Below are 13,203 nucleotides of genomic sequence, written 5' to 3'. Positions count from 1 at the left end.
AGGGGGTACTAAAGTGCGGATTTTAATCCGCGGATACCGGACGATATCTTGCAGGATTAAGACCGGTCCGCAGCTACTCGCCCACATCTAACAAGTTTACCGTTGGTTCGAACTCTACTTAAGGCAAATACCAGCCGTTGGGATTCGAGGTCCTTGCCGGAGTTCCTTCTTCGACCGGTCCCTTTATTCAACCTTGCACCCCGTCCCCAGCCCCGTCCACCAGCGCCCACCCTTCGGCTTCTCTTCATTTCATCGCCGTGCGGCGCCGCGTCGCCTTAATTCAGGGCCTCTTGATTTAGGATTATCGAGGAAACGTCGATAAGCTCGACTTACTGTCTGGCGTCCCTTTACCGACTATATGACAGAGAATATATCGTAGTTTCATCACGCAATCGTCCAGTCGGTCGATCAAGTGAATTTCATAATCTACGTTGAGTCAACGAAGAATAAAACGTCTCGCGTTACTGTCATTTACCGCGTAAAAGTTCGGCACAGCGTGGTATCGGTGCTTGTAACGTAGCGAGATTAGAGAACAAGTGTCAGAGAACAAGAGAAGAAAACTAAAGTTGGAGAATTCAAGTTGCTGGAATTCCCTGAGATGATGGAAAAAGCAATCAAAGACCGACTCTGCTCTGATATCGCAGCGAAATCTCGTAATATTTTTAATGGACAAAGCTCGGCAAATATATGGCGACGCGACCCGATGCCGATACGAGAAAATTTAACTCGTTTTGGAAGTGGTAGCGACGTAACGGCGCGGCACATCCCGTGCTCCGCTCTCGAATAATTTTTAATATCTTTTATGGCGCTGCGAGTTCCGGTTTCACGGGCAGGATTGAAAAATAAATATTCCCCGCACTCGGCCAATACGACACGGATAGATTACGATCCCGCGACATTATTCGCACACCCCTGGGAAATAGGCAAAGTGCATCGCGCTCGATGACTCGAAAGTCAGAGTTCTCTCCGTTCCCCGAAGATAATTATTATTCGAGTAAACTGGCTTATTGCGTTGCCCCGTGTGTCGTTGGTCTAGAAACGTGAAATATCCCACACGCGCGCTTCTACGTTCGCGTTGAAAGCGGATTTCGATTTCGCCGTTCCAATTTCCAAAATTAACCAACTTTTGCGTGCAGTAGTTGGAGAGCGAATCGAAAGAAGAAGCCTTTCGTTTGAAGAGGAGCCGCTCCCGTTCGCCTTGACCTTCCTTTAATCGGTTCTTCGTGTTCGCAGATCGTCTCAAAGGGATTCGTTTGGAGACGCGCCACGGTGAAAAGGGAATCAAAGGAGAAAGGATGAGGAGAAGAGCAGGTGGACGGGCACTGACGTAGCGTTCGATTCGAGAACTCCGATAAACGAGAATGCTGCTCTGAAACTTGTAATACGTCCACTCTCTCTCTCTCTTTCTCTGTAATCATCGAGGGAAAATATTTAAAGGAAGAAACCTTGCCGATAAAGTGGAAAAATGATTTTCCGAGAAACGAGTTTACCTCGTAAAGTGGATCTTTCTACGTTAGGATACACTTAGTATATAGCGGAAGACGAAGAGGGAGTGGAAAGTTGGTGTCGAGTATTGGGAAGAGAGATATGTAGGTAGAAATAAGGGAAGGAAAACCTCACCTTTACGTGCGTATACACCCTCGAAGTAGGACCCTCGATTCTTTCCGGGCACGAAGTCAAGTAATTGGCAATAAATCCAGCAAGCGGGCTGAGTCGTAAAATTTTCTCACCGCTATTCCCATAAATTATAGATAACACGGAATACCGTGGAGGAAGTTAGGCTTAGTTGTAAATCGCGTATAATAGAGCGGTTGAGAGAATGCTATGGATGCGCTAGGACGAGACGAGCCATCGTAACAATCGCTAACAATCTCACTGTACGTTACGTCTTTTGAAATAACCATGAGCTTAATCTTCTTTCATATCGAGGATCGTCGATCATCGGATAACGACGGAAGATCGGTCGATGTGTCTAATTTTTTCATTTCTCTGCGAGATTAATGTAAGTTTCATTTACGGGAAATTCTCGCCTCGACTCGGCTCAATTACAGTTGATCGCTGGTGGCGCAGCGGAAAAATATTTATTGTTCACTACGAGAAAGATAAAGCTCGCGTACATATTAACGCGTGTCTCGTGTAATTAACGCGCAGCGTCCACGACCACGTCAGCTTTCTCGTTTCGAACGACCGCGTTTCGCTTCGAGACCGACCAACGAAAATCGACGTCGAATCGAGCACGCGTTTAACGCTGTATACGTGTTTTTATCGCGTTGTTGCGTCGCGAGACCGAGTTCTTTTCGTTGTGAAACCGGAAGAAGAATCGCGAGGTTTTCGCTCCCGAATTTCCAACTGGTTCGTTTCTCTCGGTTTTACTCGCTCCTCTACGAAGATTAAATACTGTCCAGGCGGTATCACGCGAAAGGCAAATGCGGTTTCGCCGTTCCTCTGAGATCACGCTATCCTATAAAGAAGAACAACCAGCGCAGAACGCGAATAAAGCTACCGATTATTCAACTGCGCGATAACGTTTTTTTTTCTGGCCAACTGGTAAAGTTTCTCCGATTCTCATTGCGAAATCGGCCGCAAAAAGGCTGCCCCGACAAAAATCGATATCGAATTCCGAAATGTTCAAACAGAGTGCCTATACAGATATCGTGAATAAGCTGGCAATAAAACGTGAGCTCGGCAAATTTTTTACGACGCTCAAAAGATCCAGGCTATGCGACGTTTCGTTTGAATAATCGGATCTATCGTGGTATCGTATCGTCCCCGTGATGGTCTTTTCCGCGTAAATAACCTACATTGCCGATTCTCCGCGATCCTGCAACGTAGCGGGGGTCAAAGGGAGCGAGGCAAAGTCGGGCCGCGCGCATTAACATTTAATCGGTAAAGTATACCAGGGCGTAATTTCGCATTGACGGCTAGCGTTCCCGACCCCCGGCTTTTCGATTGAATTGCAAATCTTTGCGGGCATGCCGCGAGGACAGAAATGGTGGCAGAAACTTATCGCGCGCTTCGGCGACCCTGGGGTTGGTTAAGAAGCGAGACAGCGCGAGTTCGAGGCTCGAGAATCGCGGGGAAAGGACGAGCGAGAGGCGGAGAGAAACGAGACGCTGCGAAAGTTTCTCCCTGAAATCGAACAAACATCGGGATCGCCAAAATTTCAATGGTTGCCTTTTTGTGTGCAAACGGAGACGATATCGGTAACCGATACACTGTCCTGGCTTCAAGTATAAATTTCAGACGCTCTAACGATCCAGTAGAAAAACGAAAAAAAAAGAAGAGAACAGGAAGAGATGAATATTTCATTGAAAATAGAATCACCGAGGGGCAGACGATCTTCTTTTCCCTGTTTAAGGATGATTTACAATTAAATGAAAATTCTAGGCTTGTTGTCCGGGATCGGGATCGTTTGCAGGGGTTTTGCTAGCGTATTGTTAAGGATAAGCCGATCTTCTCGATATTCAATTTATACGCCGCAATGCGTATGATCGATGCGCAGCGTCGATGCAATTCCCATCGAATCTGCATACGGCAGTATTGCTGGCTTCGAATTTCGATGTATTCATCGAACGTCGGGATCGACGATGAGTATTGAATCGTCATCGTATACCTCTGTATTTGTACCATAGTTATCCAGTTTACGATATATATATCTGATGCGAAACGGTTTTCGTATCTTTGCCGCGATTCAACGGTACCGTGATTATTTATTTGCAGGGGACAATGGGCGAGAAGTTGCGGAAGGTGGGCGAGAATCATGCAAAAATCCTCGTTCGACGGAACGTAACCGCATTTAATCGGGGTGAATGACAGGAAAGCGTCTCCTCGTCTGAGAGGAGATTGGGCACGGCGGAGAGGAGGGGAAAGTGGCTGCAGGGCCAGAGGGAAGGAAATAATCTTTTAAGGCAGCCGAAGAAGTTGCCGCAGTTATAAACAGAAATTTAGATCCAGTTGCCAAAGTAAACACCGGAACCTTGGTAGTTTGGTGCTTCCTCTCCCGTTCCACTTCGGAACGCTTGATCCACCGCACCCTCTGCTCCTCGCCTCTATTTTACCACATCCTTCTCTCTTGCCGCGTCGCGTTCTTCCGAACATAGAACTTTTCACTTAGCTCCCTTCGTCGATAAAAAGTTGCCTGATCTAATAACTGGCGACACCGGTGACTCCGTCAACTCTTCCTTTTCCCCTACTCACCACTACCATCTCCGTAGTACCGCGCTACGTTCTCTCCATTCTTCATTTCCTTTCAAGGTTTTTCGATCGAACTTCCGCCGACGATCTCACGGCGGATTAAATACCAGTTCGAAGAAACGCACCGGTGAACGCGATCTTTACACATCTAAAATTCGTAATCCTGCGAAATGGTTCTGCTAAAAAGGTTTGCCTAATGCGAGATACGAGCTCGAGTATTTAATGAATTTCATGTATCTTAGGTTTCGCTGGATCAAGAAGGGGACTTTGGGAAAAGCGGAACTGTTGGTTGGCGGATAGATGTGTCTACGGATAGAAACTTCTCGACCGCTGACCAAGTCCAAAGTTGTTGCCGTGCCTTCAACAACGTTTCAACAGTTTACAGCGGCAGATTAAACACACCCGTTACTTTTGCGTATCGCGCGAATAGTTTGCTGGACTTACCGCCTGTTACACGACACGTCAGAGAAGGTGTATCGCCCTCCTCGTAAGGACCAGCCGTTCCGTTTACTATCCTGCCCCACTGATCCAAAATGGTAGGTTGTTCCGGTGGCACTAAAACAGACAAGGATTCTCGATCAAGCCAAGTCAATTTACTAGCACTTGGAAAATAAGCATAAAACTTTTGTCATTCATCGCCACGTTGTCGTAATATCGTTCGAATAACCTATTTCGGACACTGGAAAGTTAGGAGTGGCTCGGCAGCAAGTTTCATAGGAGGTTCTTCGAACGGAATTCGTTCCAACTGTAGTTCCAGTGTGCCGTATCGACTCGTGTGTAGGTATGATCGTTTGCGGATTAAGCGCAACGATATTTTTGGCTGGAATATTCGTTCTCGGAGCAGAGTCGGATAAACCAACCTGGATATTTCTCTCGCTTTTTCGTTATTTTGGAAGTTAGCTGCATACGTCCAACGTATTCGATGCTTTATCAGCGAGGTTACGGCGAGCCACACCTACGTTTATTCCTCTTCCTGGCTTTCTGTCTGCCTTTCTGCTATCACCCTATTTAGCCGATGCATCGTTCGTTCGCAGAAGCTTATAGCTTTGCCTATATCGAACAACGTCGCTGCAAACGCTTTGACGGATATAATCGTTAACGATTGGAAATGAATTTCGATCAATTGCAAAACACGAAGATCCGTACAATTAATGGAACGTGTTCGTTTTCATGTGATTTTGATATAACACGGGAATCACTGGTCGATATTGTATATCGCGTATATCGATGCTACCGCAACGATAAAAATGTAGGGGCTAAAGCAACGACGATTCCTCTAGAATTTCGTTCCGTTTCGTTCGATGTCAACGAGTAAATAAAAAAAAGAAAGTACTTGATAACTTGCAAAACGTACATCGTAGGTTTGCCAGAATGCAGCGATACTGTTTTCACGATCGATGCCAAGATCACAGGCCACTCAAAAAATTGCTTTAAGCGGATATAGGAATGGTTATTCGATTCTGTGATGTCGCGACAGAAAAACTAACGCGGAACGATCGAGTCTTGTCGTAAACTGCGACAAATCCGAAATAACGTTACGGTTCTTGCCTAGCGAGCGTTCGATATATATTCGCCTAAGCTTCTTCCACTCGTTTCACACCGTCGCTCCCTGTACCGTAAATTTTGATCGAAAAATTGCAAATTAAAATGAAATTTACCGATATCGCGTTCTTAACGCGATACGTTTCATCAAGTTTTCTAGGTATATTTTTCTAATGCCAAGCCTCTTGAAATCAGACAGCTCGAAACTTTTTCCCTCGTAACTCAATTGCTGTCGGATCCAGCCCATTTTAGGCGATCCTTTTTCCAAACCGTTAAAATCCGAGCTTGCAACTTTCCATTTTAATCTTCGGACGGTCTCGATCAAAAATTTCGAAATCGTCGCGATTTAGATTTAACCGTGGAGAGAGATCGTAGTAATATGCGCGAGCTTCCTCGAAATGGAGAATTGCAGGGAAATCGATGAACGGATTGTAAAGCAGCTTAATCAAGCGCTGGGAGATTCGGTAAATTCAATTCCCTGGCAACTCCATCGAAAACTCGTTTCTATGACCGCAATGAAATTTTATCTCTGCTTTGGCCTGCACTGCCTAGGCACTGGTACGTACGTGTAAAGTATTCACGAGAATTTATGGTCGCTTTTCAATCCATAATTGCCGATATCGATGAAAACAGGGCGCCGTTCATTCTGGCCATGCGTGTCAGCCTGCCAATCGATTGATTGATCACGATTTCGTCCTTCGAACGGATATCGAATTCCAGGTAATCCTCGTTCGATGTCTGGATCGAGATTCTATCGAAAATAAAAATTTCAGATATTTCGAATAGACCGGTCACACGATATAGCAACATTTTTATATATGCATAGACAGGGTGTCGAATTTTCATACAAAGATGAATACATCGAAAGAAGAACATTACCGGGATCAATATTACGTAACAAAATTTACCAGAGAAATTAAGGTTGATCTCCGATCCAATTAACCGATTCGATCGTATGCCTCATCCGATTAGCGATATGAGAGATATTAAACGTTGCTCAAGAATTCCAGCAATAGACTCGGTTCTCGTTCGAAATTGAAAAGGTACTAGACTTTATCGCGACGCTGTCTGCATCTTTCCATTAAGCGAGCGGATAAATTTGCAGATTCAGTTGTCTGAATGTAATGGCGATTTGTAACAGAGATGAAAGAAGAATTCCCGATTCTCTTCGAAACGAATCGAAACTACATAAATAGGTTTGGAGAGCGCGCGAGATCCATAGACTGTAGACGATGATTTAAAGTTTAAACGAAGCGAAGCACGGTTGGTACGCCTCGCACTCGATAACGGTTGACTTTCAATGCCAATACAGAGAATATCCAGACGTTCGCGGTGCTGGAAGAGATCGTAGCGGGTCGAGTAGCGAGGAGAGCAAAGTGGTGCCGGGAGATGGAGGTTGTAATGGCAATTACCAGTGGTAATCAATGGACCTCGCTCAGACCACGCCGATAATTTCAGGGCTGGCTGGAAAATAGGCACCCCTATGTAGCATAGCTGCGCATATATCTGAGGCTGCCTCGCTTTACGCGTATCCACCGTTACCAGCGATGGTCATCCAATTCTCTCTGTTGCAAGCTGTCGAGCAATTTAGTCGCGCGCAGCTTCCTACCACCTCGAGTGTCGAGTTCAATTTTAAACATCGCCAATGTACATTCTATATTTCCATATGAGAAATTCACTCGTTATGACGCACATGAAAAGTAATAACTGTAGAAGCTTTTAGATAGACGCCAAGTTCAAGATGATTAAATAGAATTAATCGATTAAAACGCATAACGTACGCGTGCCTGTAAAATCTCTATGGATGTTTTAATTTCGACCGATTCGTATCGGAGATACGAAGCTGAAATAACTTGGGGTAGTCGGTACGGTTGGTAGACGTACGAGCAAAAAATAGTTAGTTCGTGTACGAAGGTGGAGAAACGAAGGGACGTTGGAGGTGGTGCACACGCTGGCCGCAATTTTAATCGAGTTAATTACAAACCACTGTGTACACGCAGCCAGAGCCTGTGCACGCGTTTATCCGAGATCGTTCTCAGAAACTATCGTCCATCTATCCTAACCGAGGGAAATGTTGGCGAAACAATCGGGCGACACCTTTTCCTTTTTCCGGTTAGCGGGACGCGATTGTTACTTGTAGTTGGGAAATTGCGCCGAAGGCTGAATCTCGTAACGAGAGAAGCCAGTGTAACGGGAGAAAATTAGCAACGACGAATGAAACATTTATTTCAGAAGGGTATTGAGTTTCCGAATTCACAAGCGAGGAAATGCAACGCTACGTAACCGCGCACAAAACGCTCAGCTTTTTATTTCGCCATGGCGGTCGTTCGATTTCGAACAATGCGATTCGCAGGATCGCGCGATGGGCTTCAAACTGGAAAGTAAAGCACGTTCTCTCTTTAATTTGCCAAACTTTAATACATCCGCGAATTTTCATCCGAAACGTTGTACTCGTATTATCCGAATCGGAGAGACGCGACGGATTAAAACATGGCGAAAAACTGTCGTTCAAGCCGACTGAACGACGCAACGCGACGACAGCAAGTTGTAATTTCTGTATACGCGCGAAACGTTTCACGGTGTGATAATTAAAAATATTCTGAACGCATTCGCAGGGATTTATTTGGAAATTCGCGTTTGGAAAATTGAATACGATCGAAATAGGAGGGAGCGACTGTGAGAATATCATGGCGATACGTTGGAACGCGAGTTGGATTTGTTTTGATACTAGTTACGCGATCATGGATATGAGGGATTACCCGTTAAATAGATTCGTCCGATCCAGCTCCGTTATAATAATTCAAAACGTTCGTTACCACGATACTCGCGTATACACGATGTCCAGTGATCTACGGGAATTATAGCTGCTCGATTTAACATCATAATTCTTACATTGTTATGGAAATTTCCTTTAACTCGACTAATTACCGAAACATCGAACCTCTCGTTTCCGCGGTCGATACGCGGCGAATGAATCAGCGAAATAGCGATCGCGCTTGGACGCGTCGACATTGTTCATTGAGATCGACGAACGAGGATGGATCGTTGCGTTGCCAGAATTTCCCGTCGCGTCGCATCGCGTCGCTTCGTATGGAGACGAAAAACCTGCGAATTACACGGCATCGTCTGAGCGCCTAACCGAGGGAATAGCAATTGCCGCTTACAGAGGAAACGAGACGTAGGCGCGTGTACGCCAACACGCAGTGCGATATAACGTTAAACTCGAACCGTTATAATATATTAGTTGGATCGATGCCTCGCATTACCATACGTTTCACAGTAGATTCGCGTGATGGAAGTCTTCGCGTCAATTGCCAGACCCTATTGAGAGAAATACCGTGGTGCATCGATGGTAGGAGCCACTATTAAGTCAGACAACTGGGAAGCGTGTTAAATTTCAAGGGAATGGTTCCCCAATAGTAATAGCCGAGTGGTGTCAGACGAGCAGAAACATTATCGTAAGTGGCGAGAGAGAGAGAGAGAGAGAGAGAGAGAGAGTCTCGTGGTCGGACAGCACAGCTTTAAGATCCGCCGGAGTAGAAATTGGAGTAGATTCTCTCTCTGGCTCATCGACACGCAGACCTTTCTCGTAGACCTCCGCTCCATTGATCTCCGGCTTTGATCAACCCCGTAAACGGCCCGGTTACCGCTGGATAGGCTTTTTAAATATTTAAGGACCTATCCAGATTAAATGGACGCCTCGTATTCGTTACGCTCCAATTAATTCTCGGCTGCGACACTTTTTAAATTCTGGCGCCGATCTGTCAAAGTGACTTTTCGGTTTAAAATAATCTAACGAAAGCCGGTTCGGTCGCGCAGCTAAGAAATCGACGGAAATCGTTGGTCCGATGCGAACGACCCACTGACCTAGCCGAGAATGGAGCAGATTGCTCGGGAGAGAGAGAGAGAGAGAGAGAGAGTCTCGTGGTCGGACAGCACAGCTTTAAGATCCGCCGGAGTAGAAATTGGAGTAGATTCTCTCTCTGGCTCATCGACACGCAGACCTTTCTCGTAGACCTCCGCTCCATTGATCTCCGGCTTTGATCAACCCCGTAAACGGCCCGGTTACCGCTGGATAGGCTTTTTAAATATTTAAGGACCTATCCAGATTAAATGGACGCCTCGTATTCGTTACGCTCCAATTAATTCTCGGCTGCGACACTTTTTAAATTCTGGCGCCGATCTGTCAAAGTGACTTTTCGGTTTAAAATAATCTAACGAAAGCCGGTTCGGTCGCGCAGCTAAGAAATCGACGGAAATCGTTGGTCCGATGCGAACGACCCACTGACCTAGCCGAGAATGGAGCAGATTGCTCGCAGTTATCGGGATCCCCGACTCGTTTCCCGCAGGCTAGATCGCACCTTCAGATGGCATTCGCAAACGAAATTGCATGTCACGAAAAAATTCGCTTATTATTCCGCTCTCGGATTCTCCGACAACGATATCGCCACATTTTTGCCCCAGATTAATCTTGCTTACTCGCTTCCTTTCGTTTCTGTGTGGCGACTTTCCTACCATTCGATCCGAACGAGATCCATTAGACGGTCGAGATCGATAGCCGACTATCAAATACGTATTATCGCTCTTGTATCAATTAAAATGTTTTCTTTTTCATTATTCATCGACGCGGCGAGAACAGTTTACGATTTATGGAATAGACTTCCGCGCATAATAATTACCATTGGCCGCCCGCTCGAACAATTCTTTATTTGCATTTTTATTGTTCTCCAGTATCTGAAAACTCGACCAACAAACAAATGCGCGGTTAAATAAACACTTTAATAAATTCTCCGACGCCCTCGCGTCTCCTCCTCCACTAGCGCAAAATATTTTTCCATCTACCGACCGATGCGATAAAGTCTCCAGCCAGGGTTTCGATCAACGTCGTCGGAAGCTTATCTCTCGGTCCTCTAACCTTCGGTCCTCTTTCTCTTCTTATTTTTTGCGCTACCGTTAATCCGCCGCCAGAACAGCTAGCTGCCTGGTGCATTCGATTGAAGAGAATAGCCTAGATCGAACCGTGCATACAAAAGGTAAATTGTTATTGACAAGAATATCATTGTCCATGCCGTGACGTACCATATTGGTTAAGGCGACAGCGATTTCTACGCTACAACGAGATAAATCGATTCTCGAACAATTACCACCCTTGTAGTATAGACCGTCTAGCGGTTAGGTACGTCGACAGAAGCCACGCCATTCTGCCACGACTTCTACGCTCTGCCTTCTTCCTTCTCTCTACTACCTCTCTCGTTTCCCTTTTTCGAGTCGAGTATCTTCTCCGCCGTTCGCCGTCTTTCTTCCCAGCTTTTCATCCTTTTTTTCTGTCTGCGGCAATCTTGGATTATCCTCTCGCGCGACGATCTCCAAAGGAACGAGCACGAACACTCCCGGGAAAAGGGGTCCCAGAGACGCGCGGAAATTCTGCCTCCACCGGAGGGAAAATCATTCGCTCTGGTGTATACATACCTTCGCGAATGGATAGATGAAAATACACGAATATCCGTACTCGGTCTGGTCCTACGATTAACGTATTCCTTTTCACGGGAAATCCGCCGCGTTATGGCAGCAACCGGAACAATTAGATTGTAAAATCGTCGCGAGAAATTGTTCGCGGGAATGAATGCGTTTTACGTTAAGTATACTTTAATCTCCAGGGTAACGTCGTATTGCTCGGAAATATACGTATGAACGCGCGACCATACTTGAAAAAAAAAAAGAAAAAGAAAAAAGCTATAAAACGTAGGAAAGTAGGATGATTCAGGCTGATAACAATTTTTGCGTTTACCTCTTGATAGCATCGGGAGAACTCGTCGCGCGTCACGTTAGACTTTCGTAGTTGGCGTAGATGCAAAGCACGTTAGCGAGAAAAGCGGAAAGTTACAAGTAGCGAAACTTTCGCAGAGTCGGTTGGTCAACTTGCGAGTCTTCGTTAACGACATTCTTTCCTCCTCGATTAATAATTACCTTCACGTGGATGTTTGAAAGCACGACGTGCTGAAATTTCGCCCTAGCTGACGTTCGGCAAACGTCCATGCCGAAAACTTCTCGTCGACGTTGAAATTTTCGAAAAATTCCCTCGACTAACGAAACTCGGTATTTTCGGGATTTTTGTCGGATTTTCCGCGATTTATAACAGTCGAACGAGCGAACGAGCCGAACGCCTAGAAAAATTAGCTTCTAATGGATTACATCCCTTGGGAAGCAACGTTCGAGTTAAAATCCATCATCTCGCGGGTACTATTAAACCGTCTGAAGATTTTCGTCTTTGAAGGATGTGCTATGTATATGTTGGTGTATACATAGTCTGTCACGGCACGACAAGACATAGTACGATACCTCGTTCTTGGATTTCAATAAAAATGTCAAATTTTATTTTCAAATTCGTCGACGGGAACGTCGTCCCATCGTTCATGTTCCTTGTCAGCCTCGAGCTCGTCGTTCTCCGCGAACTAGATCCTCTTTCGTCCCGCTCTCTCTCTCTCTCTTCCTTTTCACTGCCTTTCTCGGCGTTAACAGCTCGCAGCTAGCGTCGTTCGAGTCGATAGCGAGAACGTAGTTCTCCATGAGAATTCCAGCTCGAATCCGTCACCACGATGCGACATCGAGCGTGGTCTACCTCCGACTGTATCATCGGACGACCGATAAAAATAATAAGGAAGATCGTATCGAAAAGGACGTCTGCCGTTTCCTTTCCAATTTGTTTCGTCTGCTCGATATGTCGTCGTTCGGTCGTTAATCAAACGGTCCAAGGCGTTTCGGTCGAACCGGACCAGCGAAGCGGTGTAACGATGTCCGTTCGGAATATCCGGATGACAAAGCGGATGCGAAGCCCGAAAGAAACAGCGTGTACGGAGTTTTCAATGGCAAGAGGTGGACTAGACTGGTTGGTCACGAGGTCGTGAATTAATTTGCACCATCGTCCATTTCATCCTCCCTTGCCGTCGTCGAAAAGTTAAATTCACGAATCGCGCGAACTACACGAGTTTTCACTACCCTCCGAAAATTCAAACGAACCGTTGGTGTACGGCCGTGCCATTCGTTCGTCGAGAGATCGTGGTGCGGTTTTAAAATACTTGACCACGCTCCAATGGAACTCGTCGGAATGACCAACATGCAAGATGTCGCGCTGGACAAGCGCGAAAGGTCGTAGATAAAATAGTTTACTTTTGCATTCCGTTGGAAAATGTTGTATAGTTGAATTACTCGAGGAATAGAAAGTGCCATTGACGAAGGTATTTCGGCTATCGCCGAAATGGCAATGGCGACGCAAGATATTCATCCGCGTTATTCTCCGTTTCGTCTCGCAAGCTCCTAGGCGAAGCGGAGGAAAGTACTACGGTCGTGGTTGTCTCTGAAAGGAGTAAAAAGAGACCCAGGAAGACTGGGAGCAAACCGGTAAAAAAAGAAGGAAAGCTGGCTAGCGAGCTGCTTCAGCTTCTAGCTGCTGCCCCGTTCTCATCTTCT

At 45.9% G+C, this 13,203-nt stretch overlaps 1 protein-coding gene across 1 annotated transcript in view; it reads right to left on the bottom strand.

Moving 5' to 3' along the window:
* LOC100747218 (nephrin) overlaps window positions 1–13,203 on the bottom strand; it is a 171,207-nt gene that overhangs the window by 50,873 nt on the left and 107,131 nt on the right. Inside the window, exon 4 of the mRNA XM_024369272.2 lies at window positions 4,639–4,749. Within this exon, the coding sequence (XP_024225040.1) occupies window positions 4,639–4,749 (111 nt within the window). The remainder of the gene's footprint in view (window positions 1–4,638; window positions 4,750–13,203) is intronic.

This window comes from Bombus impatiens, unplaced genomic scaffold (genome assembly GCF_000188095.3).
Source record: "Bombus impatiens unplaced genomic scaffold, BIMP_2.2 scf_0548, whole genome shotgun sequence".
Lineage (NCBI taxonomy): Eukaryota > Metazoa > Arthropoda > Insecta > Hymenoptera > Apidae > Bombus > Bombus impatiens.
Note: the sequence above shows the minus strand (reverse complement) of the source record. Positions and strands in the feature narration are given on the sequence as shown.